Source organism: Dreissena polymorpha, chromosome 5 (genome assembly GCF_020536995.1).
Source record: "Dreissena polymorpha isolate Duluth1 chromosome 5, UMN_Dpol_1.0, whole genome shotgun sequence".
NCBI classification, from domain to species: domain Eukaryota; kingdom Metazoa; phylum Mollusca; class Bivalvia; order Myida; family Dreissenidae; genus Dreissena; species Dreissena polymorpha.
In genome coordinates, this window is record NC_068359.1 from 6,310,295 (window position 1) to 6,331,323 (window position 21,029).

At 35.7% G+C, this 21,029-nt stretch overlaps 1 protein-coding gene and 1 long non-coding RNA gene across 2 annotated transcripts in view; one reads left to right on the top strand and one right to left on the bottom strand.

Annotated features, from left to right (window-relative positions):
- LOC127880566 (uncharacterized) overlaps nucleotides 1-341 on the bottom strand; it is a 7,780-nt gene extending 7,439 nt beyond the window's left edge. Inside the window, exon 1 of the long non-coding RNA XR_008049584.1 lies at nucleotides 131-341. This is a non-coding gene — a long non-coding RNA (uncharacterized LOC127880566). The remainder of the gene's footprint in view (nucleotides 1-130) is intronic.
- The window catches only part of LOC127880562 (antiviral innate immune response receptor RIG-I-like), a 22,366-nt gene extending 1,337 nt beyond the window's left edge, over nucleotides 1-21,029 (top strand). Inside the window, exons 3-19 of the mRNA XM_052427878.1 lie at nucleotides 9,190-9,331; nucleotides 9,776-9,880; nucleotides 10,636-10,773; nucleotides 10,893-11,255; nucleotides 11,463-11,525; nucleotides 13,593-13,805; nucleotides 13,983-14,072; nucleotides 14,417-14,644; nucleotides 14,907-14,995; nucleotides 15,128-15,376; nucleotides 16,805-16,970; nucleotides 17,223-17,309; nucleotides 17,527-17,699; nucleotides 18,209-18,350; nucleotides 18,569-18,811; nucleotides 18,994-19,161; nucleotides 19,382-21,029. Of these exons, the coding sequence (XP_052283838.1) occupies nucleotides 9,304-9,331; nucleotides 9,776-9,880; nucleotides 10,636-10,773; nucleotides 10,893-11,255; nucleotides 11,463-11,525; nucleotides 13,593-13,805; nucleotides 13,983-14,072; nucleotides 14,417-14,644; nucleotides 14,907-14,995; nucleotides 15,128-15,376; nucleotides 16,805-16,970; nucleotides 17,223-17,309; nucleotides 17,527-17,699; nucleotides 18,209-18,350; nucleotides 18,569-18,811; nucleotides 18,994-19,161; nucleotides 19,382-20,004 (3,168 nt within the window). The 5' untranslated portion in view covers nucleotides 9,190-9,303 and the 3' untranslated portion in view covers nucleotides 20,005-21,029. The remainder of the gene's footprint in view (nucleotides 1-9,189; nucleotides 9,332-9,775; nucleotides 9,881-10,635; nucleotides 10,774-10,892; nucleotides 11,256-11,462; nucleotides 11,526-13,592; nucleotides 13,806-13,982; nucleotides 14,073-14,416; nucleotides 14,645-14,906; nucleotides 14,996-15,127; nucleotides 15,377-16,804; nucleotides 16,971-17,222; nucleotides 17,310-17,526; nucleotides 17,700-18,208; nucleotides 18,351-18,568; nucleotides 18,812-18,993; nucleotides 19,162-19,381) is intronic.

Here is a 21,029-nt window from a genome sequence, read left to right on the forward strand (position 1 = left end):
ATGTGTCAAACAACAATTAAATACATGTTTTATAAAATTTAATCTTATTTTTGAAAATTTAATACTCTTTTAGCCTAAATTTGTCTATCTAGCATTACATACATATAATATTTGTTATACAAGAAGTTACCTCATAAAAAGATCAGAGAGACGGACTGAACTCGCGAACAAATTGATCTTTGGTGCGAATAAATTTGTCCTGTAAGGTAGCACTTCGATGTCAACTAGACTCCGAACCGCACGTAGCGATCATAACATGAAAGTGGTTTAAATTAATCCTCCCTAAATAAAGTGTTTCTTATCCGTTTCATTACATAAACATAACAACAACATCATCATAATCACCATCATAAAAACCATCATGCGCAACACCATTTAAACATCGTACACCACTGCTTTCGCCCTTATCAGCATATGCAGTGAGATACACTACATTGTAATATAAGCTTGTTGAACGCTAATTGTGTTTTTATAATCTGATGATGACTCATATTTTGTGTACATTTAGTAATTCTTTGTATTTCATTATATTCAAACACCATTCGTTAACCATTGTTGCATGTAGTTTATCCCTTTGAATTTCGATTTTTAATGACCCATCCATTGAGAACCTCTTGGATGACAAACGAACATTGAAGACAAAATAATGCATACCCTTAACCAAAAGAATCCATTTTCGTTCCCATCTTGTCACTTCGCCAATCAGTGCCATAGCAGGTTTAAACATTGATGATATAAACTGAGGATAGTATTGTCTCACGACCCGTGGCATCCGAATGATATTCTATTGCGTCGGTATCTAAGCCATATGACCTGTCGAAAAATCTGATGTGCTTAAAAGAGTGTTATCGACATGCTTAATTCTATACTGCCCAAAGTGATCACCCTGTGACAGCATTTGTTTGATTACTGACATCATTCAAATTCAATTGTTCATGTTACGCTTTCGACGAACTTAAAGTGATATTATGGGCATTTTTCAATGTTGAATTGAGCTGAAAAGAATTAACAGGTCTAAATAATTAGTTAAAGGGTGGTAACTGACAATTATCTACAACTCATCTTGCTACCGGTTATTTAAAAAATATACTATTTTCGATATTTTACATGACTCACCCAGTCCTCGAAATGATCCGTAAAACAAAATTGTGTCTTTGTGTCGTATGAACGAATCTGCATGAAAACTACATTTAAACTCACATCGTACATCGAATCATTTCTGTCGTCAGTTGTCAAAACGAAAGTACGTTTCATATTCAAATGGATTATTTTTCTCTTTCCGGGATATTGTTATAGTATTTTGATGCTGCATTAACAAATATAAGTGTATATGAAGTGAAAACACCAAAAATAAACAACGGTTGCGATGGACACCTATATACTGTTAGATGCCTATAATATCACTTTAATGTTTGAGTAGGTTATATTAATTGTTTAAAGGTGCCTTTTCACGTTTTGGTAAATTGACACAATTTAACACTATTGGTTCAGATTCGCAAATTTTCGTTGTAGTTATGATATTTGTGAGGAAACAGTAATACTGAACATTTTCCATACTCTAAAATATCAAGTATATGCATCATTTGACGAGATAAAAACCTAAAATTATTAAGCATTGCAACGCGAAACGATTGAATAATTTGGAGGGTTCTATTGTTGTCGTTATATTTTGGGATACTACGAGGATAGCTTATATAAAGTATAAAATACATCTCTTTTTGAGATTATGAGCACGGATGGCCGGGTGATCTAAACGATAGACTTTTATTCTAGGGGTCAATGGTTCGAGCCCAGTTGAGGGTGTTTTTTTCTTTCTTTAATTGCATTCTTGTTTTTACTGGAGCTTTTTAGATTCAATGTTTACATGTATCAATTTAAAACATTTTATGACATGCTTCAATACATGCCATATCTGTGAAAAAGCCCCTTTAAAAATACGACGCCTACCCAACAGTGAAATTCAATCCAGTCGTCGATTGAGAAACGAGGTTGGGGCGAATTATTTCAAATGTCTTTTCGTTTTAATGCGTTTAGTTCATCAAAAAGAACAAAAAGTTATACAAATTTAAAATTCGACTCACTTAGTGTCATATTTCGCATGAAACATCAGCAGTTGATAAGAGTAGTATAGTAAAACCTTCAACACGGAAATCAATATCTGTGGACAACATATTTTTATAGTATGGGCGGAATTCCCATGTTGATATTTCGGGCCAAATAATACCGGTATGTTTTCGGTTGATTCCGATTGCTCAAATTGTAAAAACGTTTGTTAATTTTCTTACGTTTAATGTGGTTAATAATCGTCACAATATGCTTCTCATGCCAACATGAAGTTTTACGAACATCTACTGTTAATAAAAAACATAACGCTACAAAATACATTAGGGGGCCTTTCAACAGCTCATCTAAGTTAGTTTTTTCGTTCTAATAGACTGCGACAAATTTTTTAGTCACATTACTTGTTCGCAGGTGACAAACGTATAAGTGCCGTCTCTATAAGTGACTGTAAGTGGATACCTCTTGAATTTCTTATGAGAGAATTGTAGTGCCGGTGACATTTATTCTTGAGCCAATTGAATTTCGTTTCTTAAGACAGACAAAGGAACATAGTCCAGAGTTGATAACGATTGAGGTATATGTATTCGGATCATATGTAATAAGCTTCTAATTATAATCTTGCCACATAGATATTGCAGAGATAACCAATACCTATTCCATGAAATTAACAAAATCATCTATGGCGGTGACATTGGTTTCATTATCCCCACGTTTTTCGGAGAAAAAGTGGGGATATTGTGTTGATCTCCGTCTTCCGTCCGTCCTGGTCACTTTCTCCTCCTACACTATTAGCACTAGAACCTTAAACTTACAAACATGGTAGCTATGAGCATATGTACGGCCCTACAATATTTGGAATTTCGATCTGACCCCTGGGTCAAAAGTTATGGGGGTTGGGGTGGGGCCGGGTCAGAGATTTTCACTCATTTTTGTAAAGGTTATTTGACACTAACTTCTTCATTTTTACACCGATTTACTTCAAATTGATACTGAACCTCTTTATGACAATACGGTAAATCTGAACTATGCATGGCCCCATTACCAACCCTGGGGCGCCCCGCCCACATAGGCCACACCCACCCACAATTGCCTTAAACTATTATTTCTTCATTTCTTCACCGATTTACATCAAATTGATACTGAACCTCTCTTATGACAATACGGTCAATCTCAACTATGCATGGCCTCATTACCAACCATGGGGCGCCCGCCAACATAGAACACACACAAAATTGCATTTTACTATAATGTCTTTATTTCTATACCGATTCACTTCAACTTGATACTGAACTTCTGTTATGACAATTTGGTCAATCTCAACTACGCATGGCCCCATTACCAACCCTGGGGCGTTCCGCGCTCATAGACCACACCCACCCAAAATTGCCATTTACTATAATTTATTCATTTCTACATCGATTCACTTCAAATTGATACTGGACTTCTCTTATGACAATACGGTTAATCTCAACGATGCATCGCTCCATTACCAACCCTGGGGCGCCCCGCCCACATAGCCACACCCGCCCAAAATTGCCTTTTACTATAGTTTCTTCATTTCTTACATAGATTCATTTCTAATTTATACTGAACTTCTCTTCTGACAATACGGCCAATCTCAACTATACATGGGCCCATTACCAACCCTGGGGCGCCCCGCCTACATAGGCCACACCCACCTACAATTGCCTTATACTATAATTTCTTCATTTCTACACCGATTTACTTCAAATTATTACTGAACCTCTCTTATGACAATACGGTCAATCTCAACTATGCATGGCCTCATTACCAACCTTGGGGCGCCCGCCCACATAGAACACACACAAAATTGAATTTTACTATAATTTTTTCATTTCAACACCGATTCACTTCAAATTGATACTGAATTTCTCTAATGACAATACGGTCAATCACAACTATGCATGGCCCCATTATCATACCCAGGGCGTTCCGCCCGCATAGACCACACACCCCCCAAAATTGCCTTTTACTATTATTTATTCATTTCTACATCGATTCACTTCAAATTGATACTGGACTTCTCTTTTGACAATACGGTCAATCTCAACGATGCTCTGCCCCATTACTAACCCTGGGGCGCCCCGCCCACATAGGCCACAACCACCCAAAATTGCCTTTTAATATAATTTCTTCATTTCTACACCGATTCACTTCTAATTGATACTGAACTTCTCTTATGACAATACGGCCAATCTCAACTATTCAAGGCCCCATTACCAACCCTGGGGCGCCCCGTCCACATAGGCCACACCCACCCAAAATTGCTTTTTACTATAACTTCTTCATTTCTTCACCATTTCACTTCTAATTGATACTGAATTTCTCTTATGACAATACGGTCAATCTCAACTATGCATGGTCCCATTACCAACACTGGGGCGCCCCTGGGTCAAACATGCGGCGTGGGGATACGCGTCGGCCTCTGCCGCGCCATTTCTAGTATTCACATGTAACAGGAAGCGTAATAAAATCGTTTGTGGCAACGCAACCAGCAGGGATTGAAACACTATCAACTATACTATCAATACCTACTTCCAACTGGACTCGAGATTCGCTTCTCGTTTACATTTATTAGATAACCTTAATTGTTTTAATGTGTTGATAGCCCATACACCATCTGAGATATATTCTGACCTTCGTTATCGAGATTAATATGCACAATCTTATTACAAATGGATTTACTTTTCTCAAGATCATTTATCAACAAGTGAACACAACAACTGACATAGAGACCTACAGGATACAACGGTTGTGTAAACTGACAAACTTGAGAAGGTGACTTGCACAAATATAACATTATATCGGACAATAGATTGGTTACCTCCCCTCATCTATCGCATACTCTCTATATAGGGATCGGTACAAGCTAATTATACCGGTACAAAATTGAACCGTTTATTTTGAGAAACATATCGCGAGATTATAGGAGGTTAAGTGGAAGTTATCCTTTACCATTTCTGGTTTATTGTCCCGAACTTTTTGACAGCTGACGGGTAAGAATAAAAGCTCGTTCTAGTCAAATAAGATTCATAATACATATGCAACTTGAATACTACATGATGCATACTATCCTCGCGTTACTTTAAAGTGGAAAATCTTGATTTGTGAGCATGCGAATCTTTGCATTTGATCTAGTTATAAACGGAATGATAGAGAGATTTTACAAATCTGGGAAACACGGCGCGCGAATCATGACATTGTAACGTCATGTCACGAACAGCGCTACCGATTGGTTTTCGTGTTATCCAATTAAAATCGCCGATATATTAGCCTGTACCTGTTGTTAATATTGTCAACGGAGGCAATGGTTATATTCAACCGGGAACCAGTTAAGTCGGACAATAGGTTGACAACTTATCCGTCCAAAACTAAATGTCGACGTCAAGTCCATAGTTAGTTCGTCAATAATCCTTTGTCTAACATTTTTCTGAAAATATAGTTAATCACCTAGATAATATTCTCCGTCAAATTACTCTAACATTTCTTATTAAACCTTAGACAATGTCATTAGTAATCTGACGGCCTCGTCGCGACTTTCTTAGGCCTAACATATTAACTTTCATACCTGTGTAATTTTGACTTTCCGATTTCCAACCGGCTTCAGATTGTCGTATACGCTCTGCCTTGCGCTTGTTTTTAAGCTTCCATTCGGCAAACGGAACATCATCATCGCTTTCCGATGTGTAACTACGTTCATACGTTCGTCGCTTAATAAACCTAGCCAACAGAACGTTATCATCAGTGTTAGCAAAGTCAGATTCGATCTCATGACTCCCTACACTATTATTTGGATTTATACTTACCTCCGAGTTGTATTCATCACACGGCGGAACAACATAGGTAGACTGACGCTTACCTCTACTTTCTTTGAGGCGTTCTTGCGGTACTAACCATGTATTTATGTCTACAGATTTCAAATTTCTAGCTTTAACAATTTGTTCCGCTCCATTAACACTGATTTTAACTTAAAATGTAACATACGTTATATGTTCAATTATCAAGAAATAAGCTGTAAAAACTGTCCATTTTACTGGTACGTCCATGATTCTTAATCATTACGGCCTAAACAACGTCTATTTTGGGTTCCTTGGCGTCTAAATTCGCTCGTTGATTTATCTTCTGTTTAGAATTGTTTTTATATTGATATACGCTTCTGCTCTATGTAAATTTTCAATATGATACCTGGAAGTGTCCTCGACAAGATATATCCGTCGGGGTTGTAATAAAATATCAATCGGAGTCACGTCCGTACATAAATTTGTCATTCGTGTAACGTTATTTGAGAGTAAATGTTTCAGTTTCGATAACATAATACCTTTGGATAGACGGACTAAGGCTTAAGCATATGCTATAAGAAATGTATCGGTCGTTCATTTGGTATACCTGGAACAATGCTATCTTACTCATCACACTCTTGACAGAGAACAGCGCCTATGCAGTCATTCGACGCGTCTGTATAGAGTCTATACCCGTTATCTCGGTCAGGAAAACGTAGTTACGAAATACTTGTCAACTGTTCTTTTAATGTTTTCAATGCAATTCGACATTCGGCCGTCCAGTCAAATCGTACATACTTTTTAGTTAGAGCAATGGGCGGTGAATCAATCTCGAAGAAATTCGGAAAAATAAACCTACAGAATCCACACATGCCTCTGAAAGAGCGAATTTCCCTAATCGAATGTGGAGCAGGAATTTGTTTCATAGCACTAACCTTACACGGATCTGGTCTGTAACCTTGTTTATTAAGAATAAATCCTACATATTAGGTTTCAACCTCTAAACAACTGCAATCGGAAAGTTTTCATTTCAATGTGTATTGCCTGAGCCTATCCAAAACAAGTTGAATATGTTCTATGTATTTTGTGACATCCCCTCGCGAAAAAATAATTATACCATCTAAATACGGTATTGCAAATGATTCAAAACTTTTTAACACTGTGTCCATTAACCTTTGATAAATTGAAGGTGCTACCTTTGTACCGAATGGCATGACGAGACAATGATACAATGCATGTCTTGCACAAGTAAATGCAAATTTTTCCTAAGAATTGTCATCAACTGGAATTCGCCGAAATCCTGATATAAGATCAAGTTTTGAAAAAAAGTTAAAATTTCATCGATTCTCGAAAATGGCCATGGATTGGACATAATTATCTTATTTAATTGTCGAAAGCCAACGCAAAACCTCAGACTGCCGTCGGATTTACTAAAACAAATTGGGATAGACCAAGAATTTGATGGCTCGATTATCCTTGCTTCAAGCATTTCTTGAATTGTTTTACTATAATGTCTCTATGTTTATTTGCGTTGGATACCTTCTAAGTTTTATTGGTTTATGGTCCCTCGTGTCAATAGTTGCTTTTATAGCTAAATTTAGCCTTAAATCCTTATCGCTTTTTCGTGAAATAGATCTCTGTTGCGTTCTAACACTGGTTTTATTAGATGATTGTATTCAGGATTGTACTTAAATTCCAAATCTGTATTACCATCTTCATCAGAAGTATCGTCTTTATTATGAACAAAAGTATAATTGACCGCAAATGACCAATACCGTTTGCCAACGATAGTATCTTAACCTACTAACAATGTTTGACCTGTGAGGTTAACCACATAACATGGAAATCGTCTAATTCTTGTTGCGGTAACTAGACTGTCCATTTAATAAAAACCGGGTTGATCATTAATACAATCTGATATAAGACTTAAATATCATATTCACCTTCAATTAAAGTTGAATTTTGTTTAACCTTGCCTATAGTAGTAACTATTGTATGGGTTGGATAGTAATAGTTCGACATGTTATGACTAATGAAGATATATGTATAACACTTTCAATTGGAAAGTAGTCTAAATTTATTCGTATCCTTTTAAGATGAAAGTAAAATCGAAAACTGAATCGCTTGAAAAAAAATCGCTACTTAAAGTACAGTTTCGATTAATGTCCCTAACAATAATAAACTCGTGTGTCAATCTTTGTTTATCTAACATACAACTCATATGAAAAGATACTATGACTTAAAGACTACTCCCACTTACTGATTGCAAGTGTATGTTTAACCGTTTGAGTTATGTTCGTACAGGAATTGGTTGAAATTACATTACGCTTAGTAACGTTAACTCGCTACCGGTATCGATAAGTCATCGTTGGTAAACGTTAAGTTTCACGTTGTTTACGTTTGAGTTAAATTTAAGTAAACAAGAAGTCCGGTGGTCATGCAATTTATATTGTGTGGCCTTGTGTAACCTTTCCCCCCACCCCGATTGGTCCATATCGTGAGGTTCTTGTTAGTTTAAACGCGGACAGTTTCTTCTGTAATGGTCTTTCGATCAGCATTCTCAACATATTTTAATAGGAAATTGCTTTGCTCTTTTATTGTTGAAAGAGCGCATCGCTTTACAATCGCGACGTAAGTGATGTTTTCTACCGCATTTAAAACATTTCCTAGTAGGTATCGCATGGTCCACTTCCATTGGTTGTGGATCATTCGGTGATGTCATTGAATTTGTGTCCACGTCCTCGCCTCATATCTACTCGTTTTAAAATGTTCTACTCTTTAAGAGTTATATGAACGGATTCTGTAAGGTTAGTTGGATTACTACGTATCAATTTAATCTTAACTGCGTCGTCATTTAACCATAGCAATTAACTGTCCTACCAAAATATGTTGCATGGGGTTCCTTTCGTCAGTAAAAATGTTCCGATTTCCGGGCCAAATAACTAGTGCTGCATTTAGAGTGTGAGGTAACATTCTTATTATACGTTTTTACTGTTAAAGCATGTTAGTATTATTACACAGTGGAAAACCACTAAAGCAATCAATATTGATTGTTTTGAGTAAATGAATACAAAAAGGTGGAAACCTGTTGTAATATGCGTAACAAATACTGTGCACAATTATATTAATATAGCCATAATAAATCTTACATTAGTCAACATATTCATAGCTATGCATGTAATATGCGGCGTCATCTCATCTCGTGAATAAATTCCAATTCATTTCATTCGGGCCAGATCTTAATTTATTTCAGTCGTTTATTAAGTTAAAAACATGTGAGACAATGCCCACTTATAGATGTAATCATGTTGTTGTTTTTTCTCCACAGTCTAAAATAACATACACAACACTTTAAAACAACAACGCGTGTATGATAGGGCGGCGAAATTCTTCGCCTTAAAGTGTCAACAGAAACTTGATTGGATTTTGTGCAACTTTAACCATGACCACATACGATCATCTGGATGAAGGTTTGTAGGACCACATATTTTTGTAGAGTATTTCCTCAAATGTCATCGATTTTTTTATAGAAAGATTTGATTACCGTTATAAAGCTAAGTTTAAAAATAATTTTTATTTTCCTTGTCCGAAAATTTAGATATAAAAATATCCAAATAATAAAAATGTCCGAAAATTTAGAGACAAAAGAAACAGGTGTTCGAAAATTGAGAGACACTCTAAACATATTGCATTGATGATCGGAAACCGGAATGCATTGTGCAAAGCGTCAAATGATTCAACGAATGATAGCACGTGCTTGTAAAATACCACGCAGTTTAGTATAAATATCTTTCATGTTTTCTTGTTAACCAATGTTCGTCGATAATTGCCAACGTAGCACCTCATTAGATCGTATGTAGTCAACGTTTAACATATCCGTTAAAATAATACGTGCAAATATATGATCTATTCAGGTACACTGGATTCGCGGGTGAGAATGTGGCGGCCAGCTATAGAGTACTGCTTTAAGAAGTCGGATGTGGTCACTAAACTAGCACAACATGGGCTGTTGAATGCAGGTTTGTTACAGTTTTTCATTCGGGCGTTGTTGTTGTTTTTTAATCTGTGTGAGTGTGAATCTGACTAGCATAGTTCGATGGATCCTACGAATTACATACAAATGGAAACACTTTAATATTTAAGGATATTCAAATGTCACGTTTGTCTGGTCTTTAATCAATATTTGAATATAAACGGTGTTTTTAAATAAAGTATTTTAACTGATCTGAAATGGTACATTCATGTGTATTCATGTGTGTTGCCGAAACAAATATGTCTATATGCCGACTAGAAACATCTTCACGTAAAATTATATGGTTCCTAAAAGTGCGCATAATTGTGAACATCAAAGCGTTTTCTTCTCTACAAGCGAAACCTATTTGTAAAATTATATAACTACATTTTCTGGTAACACGTTTCCAGAACTTGTTTTATAGTGTTTCATTCATCAACCTTTGTTTTGATTTATTTTATTAAGAGCCTTTATATTCGCTTTTAATTCGTCCGTGCAAAAGAATACTCCAGTTATTGAACAAACATTTGCATAATCTCATAGCTGAGATTAAGGGTAGACTCAAATATTCACATATGAATAATATATTTAATACATTAAATATCCAAGTCTTAGTTAAGTGCATTAACGTGTCTGAATTTGTCGAGTAATTCTTTTTATTTCTCGATATTGCGCTGTAGACTTTTATTCTATATCAATGTTTTGTAAAGACAATTGTCCAAATGCAATACTAAATGCTAATTGTATTGGGTTCCATTCCAGAAGAGACTGCCAGATTAATTGAACTGTACGACCTAAAGCCTTCCCAAGACGCAGCAAGTGAAATGTTAAATATTTTGTTCAAGAAACGTGCTCTGGCGAGAAAATGGAATATATTTGTTGATGCCATTAGGGAAGCAGGTAGACTTGTTTGGAATAAAATCAAAATTAGAATATAAAAATAAAGATCCGTAAAAGGTTTTTATATTTATCATGTTGATCTATGAGAGGGTAGCTTTAGTGGCAATCATATTTTATAGGTTACGATTTTGCGGTGTCTCGCCTGATAAACGAAAGTGTTGAAATTCCTGAGGAGAGAGAACGAGGAAGGCAACTCCTTTTGTTGTTTGGACCGCACTTAGAAAGAGATATAAACCCTTTGCTTCTTATAACACGACTGCTAGCTAGCAGCGTTATCAAGGACGAAGACGCAGATAAAATAAAAAATACAACTCAAACAAAGTCCAAAAGAGAAGGAATGAGAATTTTATTGCAGCGCATCCAGTGTTACATGGAACCACACAGGTGGTGGGAAGAGTTTCTAAAAGTATTGTGGGAAACTAACTTTGAGCACATGGCACTGTTATTGGAACCTGAATATAACCCTTCGTCGAATAAATTAGGTAACTATTTACCTCTGAGCTAAAAATTACATATTTATACAGTCTTAACATATACTGAATTGAAAAACTTGACCGAATTACCATTCAACTGAAGTTAAGCTATTTCAGAATTTAAATATAGATATTAAATGATCAAAAAAAAGTTGCATGTTAAAATGGCCCCTGTACAGTTTTGTTTTACATGAAAAATACATGCTTACTGCACAGGGCCTATAGATGAAGCCGCATGCATCACAGGTCCTGCTGCTATGGAAGAACACGTTATGGAAGGTATTTTTATGCTCCCCGAAATAACATTTCGGCGGAGCATATAGTTGCCAGTCTGTCCTTCCTTCCTTCCTTACTTCCGTCACACTTTTGTTACAGTTTCTCATAGCACCTTCAATACTTAACCGATCTCTTTAATATTTGGCATGTAGGTACCTTGCATGGACCTCTACCTTTTGATGAGGTTTGAGGTCACTGGGGTCAAGGTCAAGGTCACTGAGGCTAATATAGATTTTTCCGTCACTCTTTTGTTAGAGTTTCTCATAGCACCTTCAATACTGAACCGATCTCTTTCATATTTGGCATGTAGGTACCTTGCATGGACCTCTACCTTTTGATGAGGTTTGAGGTCACTGGGGTCAAGGTCAAGGTCATTGAGGCTAATAATATATTCGTCTGTCACACTTTTGTTACAGTTTCTCATAGCACCTTCAATACTTAACCGATCTCTTTCATATTTGGCATGTAGGTACCTTGCATGGACCTCTACCTTTTGATGAGGTTCTCATAGCACATTCAATACTTAACCGATCTCTTTCATATTTGGCATGTAGGTACCTTGCATGGACCTCTACCTTTTGATGAGGTTTGAGGACACTGGGGTTAAGGTCAAATTCACTGAGGCTGATAATAGATTTTTCCGTCACTCTTTTGTTACAGTTTCTCATAGCACCTTCAATACTTAACCTATCTCTTTCACATTTGGCATGTAGGTACCTTGCATGGACCTCTACCTTCTGATGAGGATTGAGGTCACTGGGGTCAAGGTCACTGAGGCTAATAATATATTTTTTCGTCACTGTTTTGCCACCGTTTCTCATAGCGCCTTCAATACTTAACCAATCGCTTTCATATTTGGCATGTAGGTACCTTGCATGGACCTCTACCTTTTAATGAGATATGAGGTCGACTGGGTCAAGGTCACAGAGGCTAATAATAGATATTTTTAGGTGTTTATTAACACATACATTGACAAAGCGCATCATCGGGTAGCATTCATCAGTTTCACTGATATTCTTGTTTTATAAAGTATTACAAGCAAGCTTTAAGGTTTACATACTATGTGTAGTTTGGTTTATTATTATGCTCCCCCAAAAAATTTTGGAGCATATAGTCGCCGCTTCGTCTATCCATGCGTGTGTCCGTCCGTGCACAATTTTTGTCCGGGCTTTTTCTCAGCAATTAATGACCGGAATTCAATTAAACTTTATGGGAAGCTTCACTACCAAGTAGAGATGTGCATATTATAAGCCGGTTCTGGTCGGATGATTTTTCATTGAGTTATGGTCCTTTGAAATTTTCTATACACTGTACATATCGTGCAATTTTTGTCCCCCAACTACTGACTGGAATTCAATGAAGCTTAATGGGAAGCTTAACTACCTTGAGGAGATGCGCATGTTATTTGTTGGTTCTGGTTAGATGATTTATTTAGAGAGTTATGGCCCTTTGAAATTGTTAATTTGCTAAGCCATCCATCCTATTATTTTGTCCAAAGGTATGTCCCTCAAGACGTTTCCTTTTATCTGAATATATAGTGCAATATTGTGACCAAAAAAAACTTTGGGGAGCAGCACCCGTCTCCGACGGTTTCTTGCTGGGATAGACAAAGAAACACTGATTTTAATGACACGTGTCAGTAAAAGTAATGTATTTAAACACATAGAGCGTATGTAATAGTTTAACGCAAAGTACCTATTTGCAGTTAATATTTCAGGTTTGAAGTGTTATATTTAACTTGATGTTTAACTTGTAGAACAGTCATTTAAATAATATTTCTTGTAGAACAGTCATTTAAATAATATTTGAACTGAGTATTTCTTTGAAAGTACATAGAAAATCCTCTTTTCTCTCAAAGTTTAACTAGCTCGATCTGGAATACTCAGCATAACTGTGCGTAGGGCTATATTCAACTTATTGTACATATTTCTTCACATGCCTGTTAACAGATGTATCATTAATTATATTGTTTTACATAAAACAATATGTTTTGCAGTGTGATACTATTTAAAATTACATATTGTCTTACTTACTTAATTATATGTGCATTACGTTTGTCTTTGTTATTAGACCAGGTAGATGCAGAGCCTGACAATGACTTAAATGCTCCTCCTGTACCAGCTCGATCGTATTCGTTAGGGGCATTTGAAGACAATGAGTCGACATATACAGGGCGGAATACTGGGGCAATGACCAGCACCGCTGATGACATAAATACTCTTAATGAGAATTTAAAAGAACTCAACATTAAACCGGAAAGATTTAAATTTGTAGATGACGCTGGTAAGTTCTCTTTAATGATTTGTAAAATTTAATGCAAATAAAGGGCATGTATTGTAATCAACAGTTTAAGAATAGCATTACAATAGTTGTTTTATTTTTATAAGTATATTTATTTTAGTTTATACCCAATGAATTATGTGCCCAAAACAAGCATTTACAGTAGTGTGCGTTTTTTAGCACGTGAATCTGATGCGGATTCTGTTGAATCAAATGAATGGGATTCCGAAAATGGCGGAAGCGACTTCGATGAATTCGATGAAAAGCAAGGTAGGACGATATATGACTCTATATAAAAACATGCCAGCGCTTAACAACAATATAATATATTACGTATGTTTCACTTTAATCTTTGATTATTTTTTAAAGGTACCGTTTCATAAATCAAGGACCTCGTCCTATAATACTATTTCCCTCCTCTAATATACTATTAAATTATGTTATGTTATTTATATATTAAGACGATGAAGTCGTTATAGAATAAGTAGTACAAAAAATGGCTTTTGTAAGACTTAAAATCCATAATATTGTTATAAAATACATATACATTAAATAAATCGAACCTGCCAATCACTTAAATGTTCCGCCTGTAACAACTCTGTAACATTTGTTAGAAGGATTTGAAAACAATGAAACCTTACATACAAGAGAGGCTACTGGAGCCTTGACCAAAGGATTAAATCAACGGAATAAGCGGACTTACGAGCCTCGTGATTATCAGCTGGAATTAGCAGAGAAGGCTCTACGTGGTAAAAATACTATCATTTGTGCGGAAACTGGAACAGGAAAGACCTGGGTAGCGCTGCATGTGATCGAGCAGCATCTACAGCAGACTTCTAAAAGTAAATGAAATATGAATTTGGTATAATAAACACGAAAGTTATTTATTGAATCAAATGTTGATTGCCTTTAGCAGAACTAACCCCTAGTGTAACTAATTAAAGCCTCTGTTCGCTTAAATATTCACGTAGTTGTATTCCTTTTCTTAGAATGTTTACTATCAAAAGCTCAGTAAATAATGTGAAATCAGCAATACCAGTGCATTTAAGGTTAATGTATAACATTTTATACCACTTAGCTATAAATATGGTAATATGTAAACAGGAACAAGAAAGGTTGCGTTTATGGCTAGGACGGGTATCCTAATCAAACAACAATACAACAGGTTGGAGAAGTTTCTTCCCCGTCATAATGTAAGTTTGTTAGCTATGTAGCATATGTTGTCTCAAAAACAAACATTACATGTGTTATTTGTTTGCAAATGTCTATTAACTATTTTATAAGATGCACATAACAGTTTTATTTAAAAAAATCTGTGTTTATAGACCAAGCTTATAACGGGAGATGACGAAGATTCAAGAATGGTCGACGCTTTCATCCCCACGAACGACATCATTTGTTTCACGCCACAAATATTGGTCAACAATCTTGATAGTGGTAACATTACCAGCCTTTCCAAATTCTCTCTCCTTATATTCGACGAATGCCATCACACTCGAGGGGACGATCCTTACGCGAAACTTGCGAGAAGATATTTAATAGAAAAAAGTAATGGACAAAAGGAGCTCCCACAGGTTCGCCAAAATATATTAATATTCATTTGTAACCTTTCAAAGTTGTGAGCGTAGTTCACTTTTGTTATATAACACATATTATGTAAACATAAAATGTCGGGAATACCTTGATTTAGAATGCTATGACACTTTTAGTGTTCGCACACCGATGAACCGAATTCGACAAAACTTTAAATGCAGCAAACCTTTGAGGTCGACGCACACATTCCTGTCAGGTAGCACCAGTAGACGATTTTCCTATTGGATTGATATGCTAATTTGTGTTTTGTTCACGGGAGATCTTAGACACTAATGAATAAATCATAAATGTGATAAACTTTAAAATAGACATGAACATAACTGTCAGGTCGTTCAGGTCCATCAAGTGTCAAGGGTTTTATTGCTCTATATAAACAAGTCATTTTTCAGTTCATCGCGAGATTTCAAACACTACAGATGAAACTTGATATGATGCATATGTAAAGGGTTGACATTCGAATCCTTTCCAGCATTGTTCCGGTTAAATGCCTTTTAATTGAGTTATTCCCGTCAATGATTTAACTTCATGCTCATCATTATTATTATTTTATTATTATAATTATTGTAATTATTATTATTATGTCTTGTTTCGTTTCCGAAAGAGACTAATAGTTCGTATTTTTCTTTTGGAAGAAAGGCGGATGGACCTACAATTGGGGGATATTAAAACGAAAGGGGATTACTTTTTGTAGATAAAAATTGTTTTTATATTCTCCTTTTTTGAAGCAAAAAATAAATTGATTTTCTACGTAAGCTAAATTACAATAAGCTCAACATTTTGCATGATTTAAATAGCTGGTAACATTAATACACGTGATTCTTGATTTTTTTGTACAAATCGTTATAAATAAATCTAAATTAAGAAGGGACTTTTGCAGGAGAATACATGTATCTTTTGAGCAGCGGAATCGGATGAACTCCAGCCGCTCGAAAAACAGCTTTTAAATCATTCAGAAGCTGTTCCGAATTTCGTGAAAATTAACATGCAATTTCCTGCAAGTGTAGATTTACTGACAATTCGTTCTGATCGGATGATTTTGTAAAAGGTTATTTCCCTTTTGTTATATCTCGGACACTAATGGTTACTCTTAATATACCGAACTCTATTAGATGAACATGCGTATATGTTTATGTTGTTCAGCTTCAGTACTCTTTAGGCAGTTTTTGCCTTTTGAAATATTATATGACATTTTTTTAGGAATTTAAAGCTATTTATCCTAATTTAAGTTATCTTTGTAAGTATTCCTATTGGATGAATTTACTCACATTAGCATGGGGTCCCGCTCCTGTGAGTTTTCGAAGAGCTATTCCCTTTTACAAAAACTCGTGTCAACATAATTAACCCATATGTCGACCAAGCCTTTCAGCGGTGAGCGCCCATCATTCCGTTTACTGATATTCTTGTTCCAGATTGTTGGCCTTACGGCTTCCATTGGAGTTGGTAGGTCTAGGACGGTGGAAGAAACTGTCGACTACATTCTCCGCGTGTGTGCATTGCTGGATGTTAGGCCACCGCTGTCTACCGTGGAGAGATGTAGAGAGAGTTTCAGGAAATGGGTGAACACGCCGGAAGAGGGTAAGTCAGTGCCGTGGCAATTAATAGAATGACAACGTAACATATTTGTATGATTTGGGTTGTTTATGTGCCTCGAATTGTCCCAGTGTTTATGTATGTACAGTACAGATCTTGTCATGTTTACAATACTGACGCTATGTATTAATACTTTTTGGCGGGTGTTTTGTTCGAGTGTTGATGGTCTCTTTTTAATATGGAATGTTGTTCTGTTTAATGAAGTTCAGTCGGTGAATTGTTTTTAATATGTTTCAGAAACCATCAAAATGATCGTAAAAAATCCTGACCTATGCAGGGACATTTTATTAGCAGCCATGGAGGATGCAGAAGCACTTCTAGAAGGCAGGACTAGTTACTTTGGCTTATTGCAAGTGCAAATCTATTAAACTAATATGTTAGCATGTGCATCACCAGCTTTCACGTTGCAATTAACACTTCATTATCAATCAGGCTTAGCAGAATATTAATGTTTACGACGATCAGGATATTGATCTAAATATAAGCAATGTCGTAAAACATATATTAAAAATAAAGACTCATTATTTAAAACGTTTCATAGAAATGATGGTTTTTCAACCCGATATGATCGACATGCTGTACGAAAAGCGCCCTGGTGAAAGAGATAGTCAGGCTTATAACAAATGGACAGTGGATATTGAAAAGAGCGCCCAACAAAATGTAAATGATCATCAGATATCACGAGATATCAGTGCGTGCGCAGTTTATTTGAACGTAAGTAACGATATTTGTGTCTTAAGTGTTATATGTTTATTAAAAATAAGTTAACATTATGAATCTGGTTCTGTTCAAGCTTTCCTGATCAGTGTCCCAATTTCATTGATGATACTAGTTCAATTGATTGATCAACGGATACACTTTAAATGTTTTGTCTAATCTTGAAGACATATCAGCCATTATACAAATACATCAAGACATACAAGAAGATTGTGTCAGTCAGGTTTGAACATGATATAATGAGAGAAATACACGAAAGGAATATTTCAGTGTTAATATTCCACATGAAATGACAATACGTTTGTTTTGGATTTTTGTGAAACTTGTCATTAAGGTAATCAAAACAATTATTTTGTGTATGGTTCCTCGCTGTTTAGATGTGTACATTCCTAAAACATCACATCTCGCGACATAGACGGGGCTTACTTTGTTTTAAGGATAAACCTTAGTGAAGGCAAATGCAATTTAAAACTGTTGCGCAAATAACAAAAATGGTCTTTTTGCAGGTATACAATTCTGCAATTGAAGTTAGTAATCTTCTTCAAATCGCACAAGTAGCCAGGTATCTGGCTGAGAAGCAACGGCGTGAATCGGAGGGAAGGCAGAAACATACAGAAACGGAAAAGAAGTTGTTTGAACATTTAACGGGTAAATTAAAATAATACGCGCTAATTAATTTAGTTTCTTGTAATTAAGAAGACGAGTTGCTGATTTTAGTTGTATCGACACAACTAAGTTTTTAAAGCATTCATGGTGCTCAAGCTAAATGGGCATGTTCAGCCAATAATTCAAAGTAATTTGAAAATGTGCATATTACTGCTGATGAAAATTTGCACTAAGTAATTGGTGTCAACACACTATTTTAGAGGTTCAACTGAAGCTATTAAAATTGAGGAATGACAAAGATGCCGCAAATCCAAATGTACTGATAGTAAGCGAGCAGCTTCAAAAAATGTTGCAAGAAAAAGGAGAGGATTCACGTGCGATAGTTTTTGTGAAGTCCAGAGCAACATGCCGCGCGCTTGCAGAATTTTTGGATAATGATCTTAAAAAAATTGGGGCTAAAGCTAGTCCATTGTATGGACAACAAACAAAAGGAGCAGATGAAGGTATGCATTTTACCTTAAATAATGAACAATGATTTATATTTATGTACAAAAGCTTCACTGCTGTTAACCTTTGTCACAACCTACTACGTCAGACACAGTCTGCAGACAATACACATGATGTTGAGATATATTCTTTAATGTGTACGTAAAATTAAAAATAACATGTTTTATATCGCATCCAGGTATGACTGAAAGTGTTCAGACTGAAATCTTAAAGAAATTCAGAGACGGATTCTTCAAGGTAATGGTATGTACCTCAGTTGGTGCAGAGGGTATCGACGTCCCGGACTGTAACATTGTCCTTAACTACAATTATGCCGGGGATGAAATCACCAAGATTCAGATGAAAGGTGGGACTTTATTATAGAATCAGAACTATAACTTAAAGGAGTAACATTAAACCACTATACTGCTGGATTATTTATTAATATTGAACTATTATTTAAATTCGTTTAAACAGTGGCATTATTCTTCTTGTTGTTATATAGACAGTTACAATGTGTTTGTCTGTGAAATTCTTAAAAATATTAATGAACGATATAAAAAACATTTGTTTCAATATGCTTACAGGGCGCGGTAGAAAAAAAGGGGCAGCAGTAGTCGTAATGGGGGATGATAAACTGTTAGAACAAGAAAAGGTCAACGCTTACAAAGCAGACATGATGTACAAAGCCATTGGAGAGTTGAAGAAAGTCGGTGCACAAGATGTCGATTATAAGATAAAGATGTTTCAAAAAGAGGAAATGCAAAAGCACAGATACAAAACTGAGTACGAAAAGGCAAAGAAAGGTCGAAGAGCAGAGGATGACCTTGAAATTATGTGTAAGCGATGCAACACCATTGCATGTTTGGCGTCAGATGTACGAAAGCTTGGAAGCCAACATTTTGTGTTAGCTGAAGAGTTTTCATCAAAGGTTACGATTACGCCGCACAAAAGTCCAAAAAAATACGATGGCATTGAAAAGAAAGGGAAGATGCATTGTAAACAGTGCCCCTTGGACTGGGGCATAGTAGCTGATCGCAACGGTGACGATTTATTTATCCTGAAACTAGAACATTTAAAGTTGCGAAACATGCGAACCGGTGTCGTTTCGCGACACAAAAAGTGGCTAGATGTCCCATATGAAGTGCAAGAGGTAGGACTGGACGATATCCCTACACTTGTCGCTGCAGCTAGCACATCTGCTAAGTAAACTGTACATTCGGTAAATGCAATGTTTAGCGTGTATTTTTTGTTGCAAGTTTGAATACGTTGATACAAATGTATTTTTGATAATGAAAATAGTTCACCTGATACAAACTTTTGCGTGATGAAAGAAACATGTGATTATGTTATAATTCTAAGAAACGTAGTATCAATTGTGATCAAAAGTGATCTAACTGTGTAAGTCACAATATTTGAAACACAAGCGCGACTGTATTCAAAGTACTGTTCGAAGGGGGATTGTAACATCTATTCACAGCAAATGTAATCAAAACGCACTCAGACGCAATGGAACATATAACGTATAAAGAAGACAGAGAGAGTAAAAACGGAAACGGTGCACTGTGGAATAAATCAATACGATAAGTTTGGATATGTATGCATCGACATTAGTAATGTGTAACCTTAACCATTTGTCTACATATACACGAGTGTCAGAGACGAATGCTATGTTTGTGGTTGAAACAGCTTGCTATGTTATATTTCTTGTAATATGTGTAATAGAATAACTAGATTAGTATATAATATATTTTTGTTATAGATTGTTGTATATATTTGTTTTTATAAACATTATGTGATAATTGAATTGATGTCGTCGAGTTCGTTTGCTTTGTATCGAAAGGTGGAATATTTAATTATATTGTCTCTGTGATAAGCATATTAAACTTTGCTAGAATTTCCAAGTTAATTAATATAACATATCAATACGTAGTAGCGTATGTGAAACTGCACTGAAAGCCTTTTTTAAACAACAAACTAATGGGTTTCTAACCAATACAATACACAACATACAATTCTGTGTTTAATGGATCTCTTTACTATTTATATTTCAGTTGTCGTTAACGCGATGCCGAATGTTATCCCTTGGTAAAGCAATACGAACAAAATGTGTATACTCCGTATGTACTTAACGTCGCTTTTATCAATTAATTCGTATTAAGCGATTTAGAACATAAACATTATTCAATGAATTTCTTACCAAATAGTTGTGATTTAATACAATTCATTGATTAA